This window comes from Salmo salar, chromosome 25 (genome assembly GCF_965601325.2).
Source record: "Salmo salar chromosome 25, fSalSal1, whole genome shotgun sequence".
Classification (NCBI taxonomy): domain Eukaryota; kingdom Metazoa; phylum Chordata; class Actinopteri; order Salmoniformes; family Salmonidae; genus Salmo; species Salmo salar.
Genome location: NC_138315.1, coordinates 17,791,539 through 17,815,707, shown reverse-complemented (window position 1 = coordinate 17,815,707; position 24,169 = coordinate 17,791,539). Strand labels below are relative to the sequence as shown.

General features: G+C 42.8%; 2 protein-coding genes across 2 annotated transcripts in view; both read left to right on the top strand.

Moving 5' to 3' along the window:
- ahr2b (aryl hydrocarbon receptor 2 beta) overlaps window positions 1–5,576 on the top strand; it is a 47,791-nt gene extending 42,215 nt beyond the window's left edge. Inside the window, 5 exon segments of the mRNA NM_001123556.1 lie at window positions 105–307; window positions 562–671; window positions 2,381–2,522; window positions 2,613–4,524; window positions 4,747–5,576. Coding sequence (NP_001117028.1) covers window positions 105–307; window positions 562–671; window positions 2,381–2,522; window positions 2,613–4,524; window positions 4,747–4,857 — 2,478 coding nt within the window. The 3' untranslated portion in view covers window positions 4,858–5,576.
- Window positions 5,577–12,810: 7,234 nt separating this feature from the next.
- LOC106586277 (aryl hydrocarbon receptor) overlaps window positions 12,811–24,169 on the top strand; it is a 50,982-nt gene continuing 39,623 nt past the window's right edge. The window contains exons 1-2 of the mRNA XM_014173401.3: window positions 12,811–13,529; window positions 14,943–15,130. Coding sequence (XP_014028876.1) covers window positions 13,489–13,529; window positions 14,943–15,130 — 229 coding nt within the window. The 5' untranslated portion in view covers window positions 12,811–13,488. The remainder of the gene's footprint in view (window positions 13,530–14,942; window positions 15,131–24,169) is intronic.

Sequence of the window (24,169 nt, the reverse complement as noted above, 5' to 3'; positions counted from 1 at the left end):
ACAGTATAAAGTGAGTGGTGGATCTTGGCAAAGTTTGGCTAAAATGTTTATAGTCACTAGCCAAGATTCTGAGTATAACATCCCTTTGTTCTCCTCATATTCAGGCTCTGAACTTCCAGGGGCGTCTCAAGTTCCTCCATACCCAGAGCATGCTGGGGGATGACGGGACACGCAACCAGCCCAACCTGGGCCTGTTCACCATCGCCACCGCTGTCCAGAACCCGTCCATTTTGGAGATCAGAACGAAGACAATCTTCTTCCAGACCAAACACAAGCTCGACTTCACCCCCATGGGTGTTGATGCCAGGTGACTCTAAAGGCCTGAAACTAATTCTCACTGCGTCCCAAAAAGTTGGAAGCCTTGGCCTACATTTAGGAAAGACGTATGGTAGTATTTAACCTGTGCCTTGATCAAATGTATGACTTTTTTTTTAAATATGTCACAATTTCACTTATATATTCAACATGTTTGAGGGATGACTTCACAGGTGAACATGTGTTATGTGCTGTACTTTCCACTAATGCTCATATGGTGTGTCCTGTGTTGTCATCTCTCTACAGGGGGAAGGTTGTCCTGGGCTACTCAGAGATGGAGTTGTGTATGAGAGGCTCTGGTTATCAGTTCATCCATGCAGCTGATATGATGTACTGCGCAGACAACCATGTCAGAAGTAGGTTTTGTTCATCATTTACAGTTGAAGTCGGAAGTTTACATACACCTCAGCCAAATACATTTTCACTTAGTTTTTCACAATTCCTGACATTTAATCCTAGTAAAATCGTAGGTCAGTTAGGATCAATACTATATTTTAAGAATGTTAAATGTTTGAATAATAGTAGAGAGAATGATTCATTTCAGCTTTTATTTCTTTCATCACATTCCCAGTGGGTCAGAAGTTTACATACACTCAATTAGTATTTGGTAGCATAGCCTTTAAATTGTTTAACTTGGGTCAAACGTTGCAGGTAGCCTTCCACAAGCTTCCCACAATAAGTTGGGTGAATTTTGGCCCATTCCTCTTGACAGAGCTGGTGTAACTCAGTCAGGTTTGTATGCTTCCTTGCTCGCACATGCTTTTTCAGTTCTGCCCACAGATTTTCTATAGGATTGAGGTCAGGGCTTTGTGATGGCCACTCCAATACCTTGACTTTGATGTCCTTAAGCCATTTTGCCACAACTTTGGAAGTATGCTTGGGGTCATTGTCCATTTGGAAGACCCATTTGCGACCAAGCTTTAACTTCCCGACTGATGTCTTGAGATGTTGCTTCAATATATTCACATTTTCTGCCCTCATGATGCCATCTATTTTGTGAAGTGCACCAGTCCCTCTTGTAGCAAAGCACCCCCACAACATGATGCTGCCACCCCCGTGCTTCACGGTTGGGATGGTGTTCTTTGACTTGCAAGCCTCCCGCTTTTTCCTCCAAACATAACGATGGTCATTATGGCCAAACAGTTCTATTTTTGTTTCATCAGACCAGAGGACATTTCTCCAAAAAGTACGATCTTTGTCCCCATGTACAGTTGCAAACCGTAGTCTGGCTTTTTTATGGCGGTTTTGGAGCAGTGGCTTCTTCCTTGCTGAGCGGCCTTTCAGGTTATGTCGATATAGGTCTCGTTTTCCTGTGGATATAGATCATTTTGTACCTGTTTCCTCCAGCATCTTCACAAGGTCCTTTGCTGTTGTTCTGGGATTGATTTGCACTTTTCGCACCAAAATACATTCATCTCTAGGAGACAGAACGCGTCTCCTTCCTGAGCGGTATGACGGCTGCATGGTCCCATGGTGTTTATGCTTGCGTACTATTGTTTGTACAGATGAACGTGGTACCTTCAGGCGTTTGGAAATTGCTCCCAAGGATGAACCAGACTTGTGGAGGTCTACAATTATTTTTCTGAGGTCTTGGCTGATTTATTAAAAATTTCCCATGATGTCAAGCAAAGAGGCAATGAGTTTGAAGGTAGGCCTTGAAATACATCCACAGGTTCACAACCAATTGACTCAAATGATGTCAATTAGTCAGTCAGAAGCTTCTAAAGCCATGACATCATTTTCTGGAATTTTCCAAGCTGTTTAAAGGCACAGTCAACTTAGTGTATGTAAACTTCTGACCCACTGGAATTGTGATACAGTGAATTATAAGTGAAATAATCCGTCTGTAAACAATTGTTGGAAAAATTACTTGTCATGCACACAGTAGATTTGCCAAAACTATAGTTTGTTAACAAGAACATTTTGGAGTGGTTGAAAACCTAGTTTTAATGACTCCAACCTAAGTGTATGTAAACTTCCGACTTCAACTGTATAATAACCCTTTATTCGTTTGATCAATATTTTTTTGCAGATTTGTCTAATGCTATGAATCTTCTTCTCTCAGTGATTAAGACAGGAGAGAGTGGTCTGACAACATTCAGACTACTTCAGAAGACCGGGTGCTGGGTCTGGGTCCAGGCCAATGCCAGGCTCATTTACAAAGGAGGAAGGCCTGACTTCATCATTGCACGCCAGAGAGCTTTGCTGTGAGTTATCAGTATCTGTCTGTATCATCATTTTTTATTGTTTCTCAAAATATATGATTGTATATTCATTCATTCATACATATGATACAGTAATTCCGAGGGAGAGGAGCATTTACGCCAGAGGAAGATGCAGCTGCCATTCAGCTTCACCACCGGGGAGGCCCTGCTGTACGAGACCGGCCCCACTCTGGATGCCAATGAATTCCAAACCAACTCCCCAAAAATCTGCAAGGTGGAGTCCCTGGACCCCCAGTCTCTGCTGGGCTCCTTACTGACGCAGGACGAGTCCGTCTACACCCAGCCACAGGAGCCTCAGCTACCCATAGACCAGGCATTCATGGACAGCCGAGCGCTCACCAATGTGGCCTGTAACTCCTGGCAGAGTAGCATGGAGCCCCAGGGGCCCGACGGGGATGATGATGGTGACGGCCCCAGTGAGGTGAAGCAGAAGGGGGCGGTGGTGTCCATGATAGACGCCCTGCAGAAGATGGCACGAGATGGGGACCTGTGTGAGGCGCTGCAGGGGCTGGACGTGGACGCGGCCGAGCTGATGGAATGGGAGAGTGCCCTCCTCAGGCTGAGCCAGGAATCCAACGGGACTGGTGGCGGGAATACCTCCCCGGAGCTGGATGACATCATGACAAACGACATCTTCTCTTACGTGGAGGAAGCCTTGTTCAAGGAGAGCAGCCAGGGGAGCGGTAACCAGCCCAACTGCTCCATTATGGTCAACAACAACCCTAACCTAAACCTGTTCACAGAGATGTTTAACAACAACAACCAGGATGGACCATTCACAGGAATGGTAAGCCCTACAGGTGTCGGACAGTGCAAGCCCGGGTTGCTTGACAGTCGCAGCTTTATCCATAATGGCTCCCCAGTGAACGGTCAAATTGGTCAGGTAACAGGCAATGGACCAGATGGTTTGGCAGGACAGAACCAGGCAGGACCACACCAGGTGTTCAACAGCACCCAGAGGCTCTCCCACTTTGGCCCCCAGATCCCTCAGATGGACCTGAACATCCCCACCCTGCAGCAGCTACAGCTCAACGACATCTTCACCCCCTCTCTGGAGCTCCCCGAGCTCAGTATCCCACACAGCTCAGGCCAGAACGGGGCTGTTACGTTTGGCACCAACATGGCTGGATCCTGTGCTCAGGCACCAAACAACCACATGGGAAGCCCTCAGGGTATCACTGGCCAGGTCCACTCTAACCAGTCACCTCCACAGTTTTTCACTCATAATGGCGTGCCAGCTACAATGGCACCAAACGGACCACAGCAGATCTCTGTTCCGCAGTCCAACCATGTAGCACCTAGTCTGGTGGATGGCTGGGCATCCATGATTCCCAGTAATGCCTTTGTTTCACCCCAGATTGAATCTAGCGATCTCAATCTATCTAATCCCCTTCCGACTGCTTGCCTTCAGGGAAACAGTGCACCATTTCAGTCACTCAAAATCCAGAGAGTTCGGCAGTGGCCCCAGAACCAGCAGCAGCTGCCACCCCCAGCCAGCACAATACAGAATGGAATAATGCCAAATGGACACAAATTAATCCCTGACTGTCACAGTCAAGCCACAGAGACCCAAAGGGTCCCTATCACAGGCCTTTGGCCACAGAACCCCAACAGACTGTACCACCGAACCCAGCAGGGGGGATTGGCCAATGGCCAGCCTGCTCCATCCAGTAGCTGCATGTTTGAGAACATCTCACCCCCCCTCCCTAATGGAAACAGCCACGTGGATGGCACCAGGCTGGCCCCCACATTGTCTGTATGCCAGAGTAGGATGGTGGACCCCCAGGACCAGAGTCCTCCACAGGGCTCTTGCTACTTCCAGTGGGGCCCCAGTGAGCCGGTGGTGGGCACGTCAGCCGTCATCCAGGACAACGCCAGCACCAGCCCCCTGTCTCGCCCGCTGGTGGCCAAAATAACCACCCCTGAGGGCCTACTGGCCATGCAGCAGTACCTGGCTGGATGCAGCGGAGTCGGACAGACACAGGTAACTAAGCCCCCTCTCGTCCTCTGCTGCTACTGTTATAGATGGAGCAGTGATTTTTTTCCTTACCAAATGAACTGGTTTTCACGCAGATAGGAAAACTCAGGGCCCTAAATAGTTATGAAGTAATTTCTTGATATGAGTCATTTTTACTTTATGATATGAAACTTTATGAAACAACCAGACATCTGATTCTATCTTTTGTCATACTTCTTCTCCCAACAGATTCCAAGCCTCCCTGTTATAGACAGCAATGGAATATTCTCTTTACCACCCCTTGTAAATGGATCAATGTGCTTTACAGAGCACAACCAAACCAACTATTGCAACTTCTAAACATGCGTCACTTTGCCTTACGAGGTAAAAATGGCGGACAGAGAGAGGAGGAAGCCATCCATGAATCTATTCATCCTTCCGTCTGTACGCTTTCATAGACAACCCTCTGCCTTAAGAGATGTCTCAGTGAGGGTGTTGTGAAGACAAGCCATCCCCTCATCATGTGTGGTCAAACACACCATCCATCTCCCTATATCAGTGTTTGCAGTAAATACAAGGACTCCTTTAATTACCCCTTGTCAATTTTGTCAGCAATGGAACAAAAAGCAGCAACTTCAAATTGAACTGGTTTTCTTTGTATTTTTGCATTGTCTTCTGTTTTGTTTGCTGATGCCTTGTCTTTGTTTTTATTACTGTGTAACAACAGTTTCTGTCACAACTTGTTTGTTTAATTGCCTTCAGTGATATGAATGAAGTATGAATCCTCACTAGTGCATTTGGCTTGCGTTATAATGGAGCATTACATGGCTTTTTAAGGTCATGACCAATTCCCAAAGTGATATTCTAATGAAGCAAGCCGTATTAATTTCTTTTTTTACGTTTGTTTCTTGTGCACTTACGTTATAGTCGGATGGTGATAGGACACCATTCAAGTTTTCACTCATGGGAAAACAAAACAAAATACTAAAATTGTACACAAAAATAAAGTCATAACAAACATTTTTGTATGGAGTGTAAATACAGAAATTGAATCTATATTCTTATATAAAGATATTATGTAAAACGATGTGAGTGCACTTGTGTTTATGACTGTGATGAATATGACTATGTTTACAGCGTGTGTGCGTGTGCAAAGGTGTTCGTGTGTGTTTGTGTTTTCTTGTTCTGGAGAGTGAATGAAGCAGTGTACAAGTGTCCCGTGTAGCTCAGTTGGTAGAGCATGGCACTTGCAACGCCGGTGTTGTGGGTTTGATTCCCAAGGGGGACCAGTGTGTAAAAAGTATGAAAATGTATGGACTCTATACTGTAAATCGCTCTGGATAAGAGCGTCTGCTAAATTACTAAAATGTAAATGTACTAATAGACGTTCTGAGGAAAAGACGATGTATTTCATCGAAATGTCTGCATTGGTTGCAGAGTAGGCAGTATGACTAACCATGCAAGGCATGTGCTTTCAGATGATACCCCTTGTAATGCTATTGGTATCCAAATGTCATTACAGTTTGACAATACTCTGATGCAGTATGTTGATAATGTTATATCAATAGTAGTAAACCCTTTTTTTGCTTTTCTTTGCTTTTGTTTTATTTTGGTGTTATCTAAACTTCACTAAGCCATACACTAACTTCTTGTGGTCATAATACAAACTGTGGAGGAATGCGGGCCCTAATGCTGCATCTATAGGAGACGCAGGAGACGTAGAAGTCCTATAAGGACTAGTATAGTAACCACAGTTACTACAGACATGGGACTAGAAGTCGAACTTCCCACGAGGCTGCCATGATGACTCAGCATATTCAACAAATGGAAGTCCATGTCAGTCGATGATTGACAGAAACATGGCAGATCCTCCCAATTGAAATGTCCCCTGACACTGAAGTCTCCCGTCATCACTCATCTCTTGTCTCCCTCAGAGGGCTCTGAGACTAAATCAATATGGCCACCCACCTTTCATTTCCCTTGACCTACTTCCTCATTCTGCTCATATGAAAGGGCAAGACAGATGAGAGGAATATGGAGGAAACTAAACCTGGCCAACTAGAGGGCCTCTCCTGCCAAACTGCTCTCACCATTTCAGCTCACTCAGCTCAGTAAGGCAGAGGAAAGTACACATAGTAAAAGGAGCTATTGTATGTATTGGGTATATTCACATTTACCTTTGGCTTTTAAATTGTATTTAGTAATTGTTCTTGTTGCTTTAACCAGCTGATATACAAGCTTTCAAAGTGCCTGCCTTGAAATGTCGATAAAGTTTCTCGTATCAAAGCTTATATAAAGGAAAGGGAAGGGTATACTATACAGTATACTGTATATTAGCCCTGAGCCATATAGCTATTCTTTAAGCGCACTCTTCAACAGTCTTCAACATCAGGCAGTTGCAGAGTTCAGCATCAATATATTATTAATATTTACATTTTTGCATTTGTTGGTTGTATGTTTGTTTATTTGTATGTTTTCTTATTATGTCTAGTGGCCTTACAACATCTGTTAGACATGTATTCTCTTTGTAAGCCTTTATTTCCACCTAAATATATAATTTAGTGTAGTTCACTTGTATTTAGCCAAGTATAGTGTATGCAATGTATTGATAATTACCAACTTACTTGTTACCATTTGTTTCTTAATTGTACAATTCAATTTAATATTAAAAATATTCCTAATAACTTACTACTGTGTTACTTGGTCATTGTTAAAGTGAAATACTCTTGTTAGCCACTGGAGGGTGCATCTCTTCACTGTTGACTGAATAACATTCATCTCACTGGCCTATGTAAACAGTGCAATGAGAAGACTCATGACTCATGTTTAGGATTTCCACTAGGGAAAGGGGATACCAAGTCAGTCGCTCAATTGAATGCATTCAACCAAAATGTTACCTAACCCCTCTGAATCAGAGAGGTGCGGGGGGCTGCCTTTATCGACATCATCAATGCCCGGGGAGCAGTTGTCCGAGCTGTCTCTGGGATTTGAACCAATGATCTTCCAGTTACTGGCCCACTAGGCTATCTGCCGCTATAGTACAGCCACCAAAAGTGCCTATATCGTATTAAATTCAGGAAAACCAAAATGTGCTTTTTTTTTTGTCTTAATTTAAAGTTAGAGTTAGGCATAAGGTTAGCAGTGTGGTTACGGTTAGGGTTAAGGTTAGGGTTAAGTTTAAAATACAATTTTAAGAAGATATATTTTAGAAATAGGCTGGGTTTAGGACATTGTGACTGTAATAACTAGTGATGCCCTGTGCTTAGAGCTAAAACAAATCTAGACTGAGCTAGAGGAAAGTTAGGCGCCCAACAGATTCCCTAACTTAAATGCTCTGACAAACAGACAGACCACCAACGCTTTAAATACACAGATGTTAAATCAACTGTAACTGAAGGTGTTCCTGAATAAATAAAAAAATCTAAGCAAATGTTACCATTGACATTAAAACAAATTAAATGAGATAATATCTGTTGCAACCATAAACAGACATGAAAGAACCTGGTCCTATTGATGAATGCCAAACTTCAATCACTCACAGACAAGTACTGTATGTGCCAATAAATAAAACCTCTTTGCACCATTCTCAATGGGTTTGCATTATGGCATCATTATCACCTCGCAACCCCACCCCACCCTGCCCATCCAAAATCCCTCTTTCTGGATCTGCATGAGTTGAACTTGCCCCGAAACCACTTCTATCCTCAATCAGTGAATTAGTCTTGGTATGGTTTTATAATGATGGGATCAGGGCTGTTGCGCTGTGGCAGGCAGAGACCAGAGAGACAGAGACGGCTGGGTTTGATGAGGTTTCCATGCCCCTGCAGCCACAGGTTGGCACACAGCAACGTCAGTCATACCCTACAAGGGCCATGCTGCCCGGCCCAGCCCGTAGGCACAACTCACATAAAAGCCCTGGCGCAGACTCTGACTGTTACTTAGTCATTAATCATATATATATATAGAGAGAGAGTGGGCATTGTTCACAAACAGACCCCCCTGATTCACCGAGTCACTATAGGACATTAGAAGTTTCACTGTGCGTTTTCTTCTCATTTGCCTTCTCATTTACTTGTGTACATTGAGGGATGTGCACTCAAAGGAACAGACAGTACAGGCTTCCTGTATGTTAACAGTCACACATGCACAGTGCATGGATACACGGGGCTACATGTGCTATAGTATTTTCACCAAAGTATCCCAAGAACTCCAGAAATAAATGTCCCACATTTGATTATCTAAGATTAATTTGCTCCAGCAGAGCAAATGGATTGTTTGAAGGAAACTCGAGCTACCCCTAAAGAAAACTCCAGTGCTCTACTTAAATGAAAGGATTAAGGCAAAGGAAAACAGAGAAATCCAATCCTACAATCAGCTGTGCATAATATTATATTCGCACGCAAGCTATTTTATGTTTGCCAACCCCTCATCAGGAATTCTCTCTTTTTTCTATTTTCTTTACAGTGGATTCTGCTAGCTTTGGAGACTGTACAAGAAAGAAAAAAAAGATTTCAAACATTTTTAAGAGTTGTGGTTTTGAAAGTGATAATTTTTTCACTGCAGCTGCATTCCCTGCGGATATCATTGAGTTTTGGGAAATGTAAGACGTGATTTCACATCTGAATTTATAAAGGTTTCCAATGGCTTAATGTCTTAAACAAGATGCTCTCCTGTTGATACAGCATGTTGCATGTCTCCGTTTATGAATATGGGATAATCTATGGTTACAGAACATGTGCTTTGTACAAGATTTGGGAGTAAGAACTGCAGGAGGCTAGACTTTATCTAGTGAAGTGTTATCTTTCTGATAGAAACAGTCATACATTTTAAATTGTGTGCATTTATTCAACGGGTGGGTCTAATCCTAAATGCTGATTGGCTAAAACCGCATTCCAGACGGTTTCCGTCTATTCCACAAATTGCCACCAACTAAATCTATGAGATTAAAATGCCTATTTACTCTGTTCCATCTGACTGTCGGGAGTCGGGTGGAGACAGACAGGCAGCGTTTTTCAACCAGTTGAAATCATGAATGAGCTGTCATCATTTTTATGGATATATACAAAGAAATGTCAATTGAAAGAAGGTCAAACGAAACGAAGTGCAGCTAGTTTTTCGACTTTCCAGCTTCGGTTTGAAATGATTGTGTTAGCTGTGTGGTTGGCTAGCTCCTCTGAACAGTGTCCTGACAAGTGAGCACATTTTCTATGCCAGGCGAAATCGCGCCTCATTAGCTCATTGTTATGGATGTATCCAAATAAATGTCTAGAAAATAGCTTAAACAAATGCAAATGCAGCTACTTTTCTGTTATTCTGGCTGCACTTTCTGACGTGACTGTAAATTAGTAGTGGTTGGCTAGCTAGCAAGCAAGCGTTAAGAACTGGCAATGGCACATTTAGAACGAACGACTGGATCGCGTCTCTAGCAACCGAACTGATAAAACGAACAACCAGCCGGTTTGGGTAATAACCCTAGATTTATGTCGGGCCTAACAACACCCATGCCAATACATCCTCCAAACACTGTTTTCCGGGCATTATCACTTAAATGGAGAACAGAATTAATGTAGTAAAATGTAACAGATCAAGTTATTTTTTCTAATAAAATACAACTTGTGCAATGGAGACAAGTCACACAATTTAAAAGGAGAACCAACTATTTGAAATAGTTTTCTACTCGACTTCCAGTGGGTTTTGACAATGCAAGTGGTCCTTTGTAGCTTAGTTGGTAGAGCATGGCACTTGTAACGTGTGGGTTTGATTCCCGGGGCCACCCATATGTAAAATGTATGCACGCATGACTTTAAGTCACTTTGGATAAAAGTGTCTGCTAAATGGCATAATCATTATATACATTGGAAATCCCACTTGTTCCGCTTCATTTGGGTGTTCACTCACTCAGACAGAGATTTTATAACACTTTTATAAGGTAACACATTTGCAACCATTATATAACGTTCAAAAGATCTTCATGAATGTTTATAATGCAGTGCTCATGAGGGTGTTATACATTGCTTATGAATGTATTACAGTGCAATGATCCCAGCCTAGATAAATGTATTACAATCACTTCCAAGTGAGTAAAGTATCTTGGGACTGTGGCTAGCGTGCAACCAGAAGGCTGGGAGTTCATTTCCCTTGGGTAGCTAAAGATAGTCCACATAAATGTTATTATTAGGACCTTTATACTCACCAGATTTACCAGATCTCTACGTACTCTATAGATACATCATAGGTAATCTATCAATATATCTGTACAAAGCCAGTGTCTATCATTTTACAGTAGCTTGGTGGTAGTTTAACTAAATTCAAATCTAAGTAGTGTTTTCAGTAGTTAATTATTTATTTATTTTTGCCGCCATGTAACAGTCTAGCTAACTACACAACTTTTTTTTGCAAAAAAATACAATAAAATAGGTGTGAAGTAGGCAATCATTCCCTTTCATGTTGGGCATCAGACCTGCCTAATTCTCACTGGAAACATCATTTTTGTGTTTAATAAGCTATATGACTCCAAAGTGATCTATTTTTGCAATTTGTAGTCTGACATTTCAGATTTACATATGATACTTTTTCACAAAGTAGTTTGGATGTAGTAAACTACTTTTTCAAAGTAACTTTAGTTCAGTAAACTATGTTTTTCTTAAGAGTAGCTTTAATGTAGTTTAACTTCTTACAGTGTGAAGTAATTGGTAGCTTGGTAAACTATATTTTCAGAGTAGGTTCCCCAACACTGCATGATGGTTACCACAGTGCAAAATGTTGACCATTATGAACCAATCACAGCTTTGGAATAAGGTGCAGATCAGACAGAAAATCACAGATTTGACACCTCCCTCAGACACAATAACACATTGAGTATTGTATTCACTACGAAGTGTACTCACTTAGCCAAAAAGCCCTTTGCTGTTTGCACAAAAAAAGAGAGACACAGCTTGAATTTTTTTCTTTGGTCCTGCTGGGATCTGAGTGAGCATGGAAAACACATTCACAGCTGTGGTGGTGAAGAGAGGAGGAGAGAAGGGGAAAGGAGGCGATGGCCCCTGGGACTGGTTGTGTCTAAACAAACACACAACCTCTCTCTGGCTGGCCTGGCAGAAACACTCATCATGCCCCATGGGATTTCTGCTATCCATTTGGCTTGGTGTTTTGTGTTTCAGAGCAAACAAACAAATTGACCGACAAACAACTAAACAAAACTGCCTGGTCCCCACTCATTGAATACAAGAAAAGTCAAAGCAGGGAAGATGAACAATGCCATCAGTCATCATATTTGGTCTGCTCTGAGCAGTGGTGGGACTGACAGTTGACATTTTGAAATGCTAGTGAGAATTGCAGGTTGGCTGTAGTTGATGTTTATTTTTTATAGTATAAGTGGTTTCCAACAACAAACAAAATGTCCCAAACCATACCCATTTTGTACTATTTTCATCTCGTTTACCATATTATGTACACTGCTTCATTTTGGTACACTACACAGAATGTACAATTCCCTAAAAGCCATGAATAAATCATAAACAACATATTTGTCGTGCAGGCTCAATGATATGTATGGTGAGCTACCAGCCACTAACTATGTGTGGTACTGAGAAACAAAAGGCTCTGCTCTACATACATGATTCTATATGTGTCTCTCTCATCTTCACCTAGCACAGAATATATAGGCCCTGCTCTCTCAGCATCGGGATCGCCAGTCACATGACTCCATGTATGCATTATCATAGTTTTATTTTGTGAAAGCATTCACTTGAGCCTGCCTGTGTACATTTTGTTAAGATTATGAGAAGCTCAGCTGCTTTCCAGCAGTAATGGATTTTATTAGGCCTTGACCTAGACAGACACAGTTCCGGGCAAACTATTACAAGCATGCCTATAAATGAAAACAAACAAAAGTAATCAGATTAATCATGAATCTATATGCAAAGAGGTAGGCCTATGTTTGGATTTTGTAACATATCAGCAGGTATGTAGACATTTTTATGAATCAAATGTATGCTATGGCACAAAATTGTAGAAATGTGGACATTTTTTTTATTTTTATGCATTGCATCTCAACACCATGGCTATGCTAAACCATGAATTTAGAATAGCATGGTTTCATTATTTAAAAGTCTAACCTCTGACCCAAATACAGCAAAGGCCACTTAGGCTCAACATTAACCGCTACTCTCTCATCTCCACTCTGATTGGACGAAACAGGCCGCTCAGGAACGCGCAAACGTTGACGTTGTTGCTTGTGTTTCCAGGAGATTTTGTCATAATGCACCCGCAGACCTCTCTTGCTTGCCGAATGCCTGCTGCGCGTGCCCGCCTAAATCTGTGCCCCGGACCCTAGCAGGGGGATGCGCGTGCCCGAACCTGACTCGATAATTGGGAATAGCGGAAGTTTAGCATAGGACTAATATACAATATCTAAAATATCCTAACAACGTTGTTCGATTATTATCAGTGTAAAATATGAAAAAAAATGCCTTGGAAATCATTGGAAAGGTGCATAGAAGGTGCATGGAAGAGGATTAAGCCTTTCTAAACGCACTGGCACTGCACATCAAGATCACCATTCCGCTAGACGAGGAGAATAATTACTTGGGTTGTATATTGGTTTGAAGCATTGTTTTGCAGACTAATTAAGCTTGTCGATGGATTATAAACAGAATTGCAACTTTAATACATTTTATTAAATTTGAACGGAGGCAGTCTGGATGGCAATCTGAGCGCGCAACGATGCCATGCATCACCATGCATTTATAAAAATTTGAATTATTCTCCCATCTCTGGATCAGCGCGCAGTTGAATGAGAAAATATGAACTAAAAGTAGCACTATTTGTTGTTTTTCGTTTAGATGTGGTTGGCCTCTCGCTAATGTGTTTACGTTCTTCATCTGAAGGATTAGTATAACAACATTTATTGTAGGCTATATGTAGCTCGAAGGCAACTGTACGCTAATATAATTTTTGGGAGATTCATCGGGCTTGCAATACAGCCACATCATGTATGCTGGACGTAAAAGGAGAAAACCAGTCCAGAGAGCGTAAGTACATTGTATTTCTATGAATTGAAAGGTATTTTTGCAAACAGAAATAGCGTAATGTTCTTAAGCCCTGCACCCATACCAGCTATCCTCTTTTAGCGCCCGTTGTAAGTAGGCCATCCCATGACAGCTCAAAATAGATGTCAATCTGTCATCAATTGTGCAAACTTAAATAGCATATTTTAACCTGAGTCGATGGTGCACAACAGGACAAGTAAACTACTTCTAGTGCGCCCTACAGGACAGTGTCAGAAAGGCCTCGACCAGGCACTCACATTGTATAACAGTTTATTTGACTATACGAGTACTAATTTGTTACAGAATATATAGGCTACCATAAATCAATAGTACAACATTTTCTGGATATCTAATGTGATCGTAATTCGATATTTAATTCGATTTCCCAGTAAGCTTAAAGTAGCATACTCTCGAACGTTTCAATTGTCTTCATAAATTGTTTTTGCATTTGTTATTTTGTTATCACGTGTAGTCTACATTTACTTTTAACTTCATTGCATTATTTTTTATGTTTTAAAAAGTCTATAACGAAAGTCTTTAACTGTAAACATTGCATTTTGAAATAACGTGTTTACATCCACTTTGATGATGCAATTCTACCACAGCTGCAAATATGCTGCCCGATTTTATGTCAACACTACCTTTCGTTGGTTCTGGGTAAAAATGTTTGATGGAAACGAATGGGACAATGTCCAATGTTTGTGATGGAGGTACAGGTGCATAAGGCAAGCACGTTCAGATATTTAAGAGCAATTGCACCTTGCACCTGCTGGAATTCCTCACTGAAATAGAACCATTCATGCGTCAAAATGCACTGTGCAAATTCACACAACAAATGGCTTTTTACTATTATTACATTTCCATTTATAGCCTGTGTATTATTACTTTTGAAATAGGCCTATTTAGTAATTTAAAATTGGCCTAACATGAATATAGGCCTAACATCTGTTTACATACATAGATCTTTGTTGAACCAACATTGTTTGTTGTGAGTGGAGAATGTGTTGCTGTTCATGGTACAATGCCTGCAGTCCATTCAATGCTCTGGGGCCATTTATTGAAATGATTTGATAAAGCATGAGTGGGTTGTTGGAGCACTATACATGATAACTCAAAGTGTATTAACAATTAAAACCATTGTGTCATTCATACAAGGAAATTCATGTTTTGTATTTGTGTTTTCATAATTTAAATGTTTATCTAAAACATTTTTTTGAATTATTTGAATGATTTATTTATTTCTACAAAATGATAATTTGTAAAAAATATTGATAATGGTAATAATTGTTAATAATGCCCTAATAATGAACAACAATAGTTATAATTTATCAGAAGACCTACCTAGAATTTTCTGTAAAAATATTACATTTAAATGAATGGTTTCTTCTCTCTCAGGGTGAAACAGCCCCCATCAGAAGGGGCCAAGTCGAACCCCTCCAAGCGCCACCGGGACCGTCTAAATGGAGAGCTGGAGAGGCTGGCCAGCCTCCTGCCCTTCCCAGAGGAGGTCACCACCAGCCTGGACAAACTCTCCATCCTCCGCCTAAGTGTCAGCTACCTCCGGGCCAAGAACTTCTTCACTGGTAAGAAGTAGTCCACAAAGAACGCCCTTATTGCTCTTGAACTATTGATTGAAAAGGGCCCTTAGTTTGAGGTCCTCAATCGAGTGCTTCCTGAAATGTAGTGCTTTCTGTGTAGACATAAGGATGCTCCTTGGATGCGAACAGGGGGCCACTGATCCCTCACTTTGTACAGAACAAGGGCGCGTTACCATAGCACAGGGCTACTACAGTATGTAGCTAAAGCCTATCCTAAAAATATGCTCTACTTAAACAGCATCAGAGCAGAGAGCTGACAGAGCAGTTAGCCTGAGCCCCTTTCAGCATCCATGTGCTGCCTTGCTGTCTTGCCTGTACACTAAGTAGTTGAACAGAGCAGTAATTGCTGTGCGTCGTCGTGGGAAGCACTGTGTGGAGCCACTGTGGCTTTCTAAACCTCCTCATTCATGCTCCCATCCCTAGAACTGTTATGAAGATGTCAAAACAATAAAGCTCCTGAGTCTCTCATGTGGCCTGTGTTTCCTGATGCCTTCAAAGCACATATCAGCTGTGATGTGGAAGGAAAGAACCCCAGCTGGAGCAGCAGCCAGCACATTATTTCATCCTGGAGAAGAAGAAGGGGCCTCAATATTTCATAGAGGCCCGTGACTCTGCCTGTATTTGGAGTTAAGGATGGAAGAGAAAGCAGGGGCTCCATTGAAACCGAGAAGTGTGTGTGAGGGAACAAAAGAATTGCATGCAAGGAGGACGGATTTGTATTTTTTCTCTCCTATGTTGTGAGGGAAAGACATTGTTATTTTAGGCAGTGATCTTTTAAAGAGAATGCTGCAATGCGGGTGTTGGATGTACTCGAAGCATTAATAATTGAGAGAAACCTCAGAGTTTAAAGAATTTATGAAATGGAGGAAGAGAAATGTTTGTTTAAGAGTGTAGCTTTTTGAAATGACTGTTTGGGGTGAGACGGACGGGATCCGAGGCTCGTGATACCAGTGTGTTGGGGGGAGATATTGCAAATGCGTAGTTTTTCCGGTGTGAAGGGAGGGGGATGCCTTAAGTGCACATGTACAAATACTTTGCGGAGAGGGTTGAAGATGCCCTAAGGCAGGGTTTCCCAAACTCAGTCCTCGGGACCCCAAACAGGGAAACGTATTGTTTGTTTGCCCTAGCACTACACAGCTGATTCAAATAATCAACTTGTCATCAAGCTTTGATAATTTGAATCAGCTGTGTTGTGGTTACGGCAAAAACCAAAACATGCACCCCGTGGGGTCCCGAGGGCCGAGTTTGGGAAACGCTGCCCGAAGGGGTGAATCCAGACCAGACCTTAGTTATGGGATTATATAATCTATCGCTTTAATCAGTTGAAAAAGCCATATGAAAGTATTCTTAACTTGGTAAATCTAGTCATTTCTCGGGTCATCGAGGGGTTGATTAATCTCTGAAATTGCTTGACTTTGCTTGAATTTGAAACATCATGCTAGGTGCACTATAGGTTAACTGATTATTGTATTAGGGGTCTAACACATCTTCAGCCTGTCAAAATATATTGTTGATATTGTATTTCAGCATCACAGGTTAAAGCGTGCTGACAAGCCCTCTTATCTTTGTTGTGTAACTGCATTGAACCTTAACCTGCAGCCTTATCAACAGCATCAGCCGATCATGGCCCTTGCCTGCCTGCCGGCAGGCCCATAGTCTCTCACTATGTGTCTGTTTGTCTGTGTCCCACCATCATTTGTTGTATGTAAACACACCAAATGCTGCTCTGTGTGCTGGGTTTAGGGGGGGTGGTTTATGGAGAGTTGGTTTAGCTCTTCATTACCATCCATGCGTCTATATGGTGGCTAATAGTCCATGTAGCCATATCACCATCATTACCCAACTAATTGCTGTTAATGAATGAAGTCTACCTGCAGTTAATGCTGTGTAGTGTTGGTTTAGTAACAGCCGGAGTGAACTAGCATTGTGCTTTGGTAGGGACGCCACGTTCTGTATTTCTATTTAATACTTCAGATGCCCTCTGTTGTATTTTGTTAATCTCGGCAGCAGGATGTGTGTGTTGTACCATAGTCCAATGTTGTTGTTGTGTGTGTAATTAAATGTCTTGTACAAGTTGAACAAAGCCTAGCAGAGCCCGTATAATCCGTCCGACAGTATTATCCATCCCAGCTGCCTCCTCTCCCCCTTGTCTTTAGGCCTTCTTGCATCCCTCCTCTACCAGCCTTAAAGGCAAAGTGCAGTCATAATGCAGTTTTTCCTATGTTTTGTATCTTATTGTACAACAGCTGATGAAACTAACAATGTAAAAGTGTTAAAACGTGATCAGTGTTAGTTACTTGTTGAAAATGCAATATACACAGGACCTTCTAAGCAGCAGATTTGCATGAGGGGGAGTTTCGGCTTTCCATGGTGACATCACCATGCAGTAAATTGGTTAATAGACCAATAACAACGATAGTTCCAAACCACGCTGCCAATAACAGCTTGTTTTCAGTTTTCCCCTCCCTACTCAAACCATTCCCAGGCAGTCCTAGCAAAATACTTGCTTGAGAAATAGTTTTTTGCTAAAAAGCTATTTTTTCCCTTTTTAATGGAGCTCTATTACAGTATGGTATTTAATTGTTACCCCGAAATTATTTGATATTGATATAAAAACAGCTGCATTTGGCCTTTAAGGAATAAGAGCAGGAGTGCCTAAAACCTAAAGCACCACCAGTAAATACCAAATGATTCTGTGTACAGTATGCATAGGCATTTCTCCCCTATAGACTAGGCCACAGCTTCTCTCACAGCTGTTGTTTGCATTTTTGATGGACTGGATGTGAAAATATTTTATGGTACATTAGGCAGCATTTGGTTGGTCCATGCTAATGTCTCAGATAAAGACAGTACTCTGTCCTGTTCCAAATTAAACATTTTATGTTCTGGGTGCTTAAGGGACCACACATACCGCACCAAATGTTGATCTGCCGTTGATCTGCCGTTCATTTGAGGTGGTGTGTTTTATGGATGACCTGCTGGTGGACGTCTCACTGACAACATTTTCCCATGATTCTACATGTAGAATCAGTTTGCGCTCGGTTTGCAAATTACAGCCAGCACTCTGTTCAGAGATGCTAAGTACTATCGGACGGCAAACGCTACCGGTGTGTCCGAGCCCTAAGTAGATTCCTTCTATCCTGCAACCGGACCAGGCGGGTGGCTATCCAGAGAGGCCTTGCCCCCTGTGCTTAGCTGGTTACAACTAGAGCAAACAACAATTCACTCCCAGGATGACCCGTACCCAGAATCAACACAACACAGCCACCAGGAGCAGGGGCAGGTGTAATTTCATCACAGCGAAACATGGGAGGTTATAACATCCTGGTCACAGATGGGATGCAGCTTAGTGGTGTCTGTGTCCCAAATGGCACCCTATCCCCTATAGACTGGGCCCTATGGACCCTGGTCGAAGGTTGTGCACTATACACGGAATAGGGTGCCATTGGTGTTATCTGGTGGCCTCAGGTAATTTGGATTTTGTTTGAATGTCAACGTGTCCATTTAGAATGTGTTTCTGTATATTGTGTCATGCACGCACCCGTCAACTGCTGTTGATGCTAATATATTCTGCTAGATATTTACTGTAGCGTAAACACTAATCTAATACTGCCTTAGTTTTGCTGGTGGCTTTGTAACTTTTCTTTTTCATGGATATTTCACCCTTGACAATAAATGATATGCTTATTAGTCTGCTATTGTGCAATCTCCAACCCCCCCTCCTCCTCCCCTCCCCTTCCCCCGTGTGTGTTTGTGTGTGTGTGCGTGTGTGTGCACATGAGTCAGCATGTCACTTGCAATTGCATTCCCAAGTCTCCCTATATGTGGAATAGGGGAGGAAGTCATTCTGACATACATTAACAGGCACACATACTGTAGACTCACACACACTCTGGCTTCCCGCTGCTGCTATAAGAACGCAGCAATTAGAACTGTGTGTAAAGCTGTATAGCTTGTCTGAAAGAAGCCCTCTCGGAGCTCTGGCTCTGGACTCTAACATGTTGTCAGTGTTTCCTCTGTTAATGGACCACTCCTGCTGTGATGGAGGTCCCCACACTAACAACCACAGACAAGCCAAGCTCCAGATGTGTTTCTCTCTGGCTCGCTGTACTGTAGCACGGTGCAGCTCTTCATCCAGCCTGGCTGTCAGATGACGAACACAAATGAGTACACAAATCAAATGCACTCATAATATTTTGGGCGGTGTAAATGTGAAAGCCCTTCATTTAGAAGATATAATTAGAAGGCTGAACTGGAAGGCTGAATAACTCTGTTGACACAAACCCAAGTGCATCAACCTCCAGCTTTATAAATAGACATCCACATTTTGTATGACACTATTTCACATAAGTACAACACAATGAAAATACACTTGCCCTAAATTTGTAACAACCATCTTTTCTTTCATTCCGTTGTTCCAACAAAGATGCCTAGGGTCCCCCTGGGAGTGAGGCATGGCCCTTCTATTGTGAGTTATTTTGTTGTAAAGATGGAGGGGTGAAAAGGGCCACCATGGCACCACGCGTTTCTCCCACCAGGTGGAAAGTGGCCAGGCCGTCAGATAACCTAACTTATCCAATAAGAGCACTCATGGGATTCCTGGAAAAGCTGAGTTTACTTGCAACTAAACCAGGAGGCAGGATTGCCCTTTATTTTCATCCTTCCCTCTGTTCATTTGCTTTGTGTTGCGGAACTTCCTCATCCTTAGGTAGCTGATCAAATCAAATCAAATTGTATTAGTCACATGCGCCGAATACAACAGGCGCATGTGACTAATACGAGCCCCTAACCAACAGTGCAGTTTCAAAAAATACGGATACGAATAAGAGATAAAAGTAACAAGTAATTAAAGAGTGGCAGTAAAAAATAAAATAACAATATATACAGGGGGGTACAGAGTCAATGTGCGGGGACACCGGTTAGTTGAGGTAGTATGTACATGTAGGTAGAGTTAATTAAAGTGACCTAGTCAAAGATGACAACAGAGAGTGGGAGTGGTGTGGAGAGAGGGGGGGGGGGGGGGGGGTGCAATGCAAATAGTCTGGGTAGCCATTTGACTAGATGTTCAGGAGTCTTATGACTTGCGGGTAGAAGCTGTTTAGAAGCCTCTTGGACCTATACTTGGCGCTCCGGTACCGCTTGCCGTGTGGTAGCAGAGAGAACAGTCTATGACTAGGGTGGCTGGAGTCTTTGACAATTTTTAGGGCCTTCCTCTGACACCGCCTGGTATAGAGGTCCTGGGTGGCAGGAAGCTTGGCCCCAGTGATGTACTGGGCCGTTCACACTACCCTCTGTAGTGCCTTGAGGTCGGAGGCTGAGCAGTTACCATACCAGGCAGTGATGCAACCAGTCAGGATGCTCTCATGGTGCAGCTGTAGAGCCTTTTGAGGATCTGATGACCCATGCCAAATCTTTTCAGTCTCCTGAGGGGGAATAGGTTTTGTTGTGCCCGCTTCACGACTGTCATGGTGTGCTTGGACCATGTTAGTTTGTTGGTGATGTGGACACCAAGGAACTTGGTGTCCACATCACCAGAAGCTCTCAACCTGCTCCACTGCAACCCCGTCGATGAGAATGGGGGCGTGCCCGTTCCTTGAGGGAGAGTTTGTTGTCTTGGCACCACATGGCCAGGTCTCTGACCTCCTCCCTATAGGCTGTCTCATTGTTGTCGGTGATCAGGCCTACCACTGTTGTGTCATCAGCAAATTTAATGATGGTGTTACAGTCGTGCCTGGCCGTGCAGTTATGAATGAACAGGGAGTGCAGGAGGGGGCTGAGCACGCACCTCTGAGGGGCCCCTGTGTTGAGGATCAGCGTGGCGGATGTGTTGTTACCTACCCTTACCACCTGGGGGCGGCCCGTCAGGAATTCCAGGATCTAGTTGCAGAGGGAGGTGTTTAGTCCCAGGGTCCTGAGCTTATTGATGAGCTTTGGTGTTGAAAACTGAGCTGTAGTCAATGAATAGCATTCTCACATAGCTGTTCCTTTTGTCCAGGTGGGAAAGGGCAGTGTGGAGTGCAATAGAGACTACATCATCTGTGGATCTGTTGGGGCAGTATGCAAATTGGAGTGGGTCTAGGGTTTCTGGGATGTTGGTGTTGATGTCAGCCATGACCAGCCTTTCAAAGCACTTCATGGCTACAGACGTGAGTGCTACAGGTCGATAGTCATTTAGGCAGGTTACCTTAGTGTTCTTGGGCACAGGCACTATGGTGTTCTGCTTAAAACATGTTGATGTATTACAGACTCTGACAGGGAGAGGTTGAAAATGTCAGTGAAGACACTTAGCTAGTTGGTCAGCGCATGCTCGCAGTACACGTCCTGGTAATCCGTCTGGCCCTGCGGCCTTGTGAATGTTGACCCGTCTAAAGGTCTTACTCACATCGGCTGCGGAGAGCGTGATCACACAGTCTTCTGGTACAGCTGGTGCTCTCAAGCATGTTTCAGTGTTATTTTCCTCGAAGCGAGCACAGAAGTAGTTTAGCTCGTCCGGTAGGCTTGTGTCACTGGGCAGCTCTCGGCTGTGCTTCCCTTTGTAGTCTGTAATGGTTTGTAGGCCCTGCCACATCCGACGAGCGTCAGAGCCGGTGTAGTACGACTCTTAGTCGTAGTCCTGAATTGATGCTTTGCCTGTTTGATGGTTCGTCGGAGGGCATAGCGGGATTTTTTTATAAGCTTCCGGGTTACAGTCCTGCTCCTTGAAAGCAGCAGCTCTAGTCTTTAGCTCAGTGCGGATGCTGCCTGTAATCCATGGCTTCTGGTTGGGGTATGTACGTACGGTCACTGTGGGGACAGCGTCATCAATGCACTTATTGATGAAGCCATTGACAGATGTGGTGTACTCCTCAATGCCATTGGAGGAATCCCAGAACATATTCCAGCCTGTGCTAGCGAAACAGTCCTGTAGCTTAGCATCTGCTTCATCTGACCATTTTTTTATTGATCTAGTAACTGGTGCTTCCTGCTTTAAGTTTTGCTTGCAAGCAGGAATCAGGAAGATGGAATTATGGTCAGATTTGCCAAATGGAGGGTGAGGGAGAGCTTTGTATGCATCTCTATGCATGGAGTATAGGTGGTCCAAAGTTCTTTTCCCTCTGGTTGCACATTTAACATGCTGATAGAAATTTGGTAAAACTGATTTAAGTTTCCCTGCATTAAAATCCCCAGCTAATAGGAGCGCCGCCTCTGGGCGAGCGTTTTCTTGTTTGCTTACGGCGGAATACAGCTCATTCAATGCCATCTTAGTGCCAGCCTCTGACTGTGGTGGTATGTAAACAGTTACAAAGAATATAGATGAAAACTCTCTAGGTAGGTAATGTGGTCTGCAGCTTATTATGAGAAACAATAGCTCGAGAGTACGTTAGATATCGTGCACCAGCTGTTGTTTACAAAAATACATAGACCACCGCCCCTTGTCTTACCAGACGCCGCTGTTCTATCCTGCCGGTACATCGTATTATCAGCCAGCTGTGTTGATATTGTCGTCGTTAAGCCATGACTCCGTGAAGCATAAGACGTTACAGTTTTTAATGTCCTGTGGGTAGTTTAATCTTCCCAAATAACTCGTCCATTTTATTGTCCAAAGATTGCATGTTTGCTAGCAGAATTGAGGGGAGTGGGGGGTTTATTCGATCGCCTCTGACTTCTCAGAAGGCAGCCTGCCCTCCGGCCTCTCTTTCTTCGCCTCCTCTTCACGCTGATCACTGGGGTCGGGGCCTGTTCCCGAGGGAGCCGTATATCCTCTGCCTCGGGCTCGTCAGAGTCGTGAAAGAAGAAAAAGGATTCTACTAGTCCGTGGTGAGTAATCGCAGTCCTGATGTCTAGAAGTTATTTTCGGTCATAAGAGACGGTAGCGGCAACATTACGTACAAATAGAGTAAAAAAACAAGTTACAAACAACGCAGATAAGCGAACAAAAAAACACAATCGGTTGGGGGCACGTAAAACATCTGCCTTCTGCTCTGGCGCCATATTACATCTGACCCAATCCCCTTCAATGGAGTCATGTGCTTTTTGGTGTGAAGCTAACTAAGTAGTAGTTTTACCCAGAGGTTATTGCAGAGCGTCTGATTCTGAGAACACCCTGATAAAATGTTCTGATAGTTTGATTCTATCAACAAAATTGACAGGTGAGGCCTAATGGCCACTATGTGCAAATGGCCCAGCTGTGCTGATGTTTAATGTTTTTATTCTTTCAGTGCATTGTTGGCATCATGGCCTACTTTAATACTCAGAAATCTAAAATGGCATGTGCAATTTACACAACTCAACACGTCCATATTTTCCATTTCTTATCAAAAGCTGCATCTTAAGACAGAGTGGGGGGTATGCAGGTCCATTGTTTAGGATAACAGATGTAATCCAATGATACTATTATAGGGGTATGGTTGTTATGATTGTAGTGCACTAAAACTTTTGGCATATGCTGTAAATATAGATTGAGATTAGAATGAATAATCCCTGTGGATTCTGAAGGGATTCTGTTTGCTTTGGAGGGATGTTCGCCAGCATGTTCAGACTAATACTGGAATTAGCAAACAACTTTTGCTCCATGCATCACTACTCAACCACTAAAATCTTGTTTCATTCTCTTATCTTTCACCACAGAGAATAGGAAAAAAATGGTTTAGTAAGAATATCCCAACAAGGGTCTTTCTTGAACGCCTCAATTAAGTGATAACAAAAGTTTTCTTATTGAGCTCATTGCTGTTGTCACCATAGGAACATGTTTTCATTGATGTTAAAGGCCTTACTCCCTAATGTCATCTCAGTTCTAGAATTAAAACACTTGTCAACAGGGTTGGGTAGGTTACATTCTAAATGTAATCGGTTACAGTTACTAGTAACATAATCTGATTACTTTTTGATTAGTTTCCCTCAAGAGGCATTAGAAGAAGACAAAAAGGATCCATCAAACAGATTTGGTGTGTCATCATAATGGTCTCGGGCTTGTGGTCAGACTCGCTCAGGTGGAAGAAACTTAAACTTGCGTGTTTTTTCAATGCTGAGTTGAGTGTCATTGAG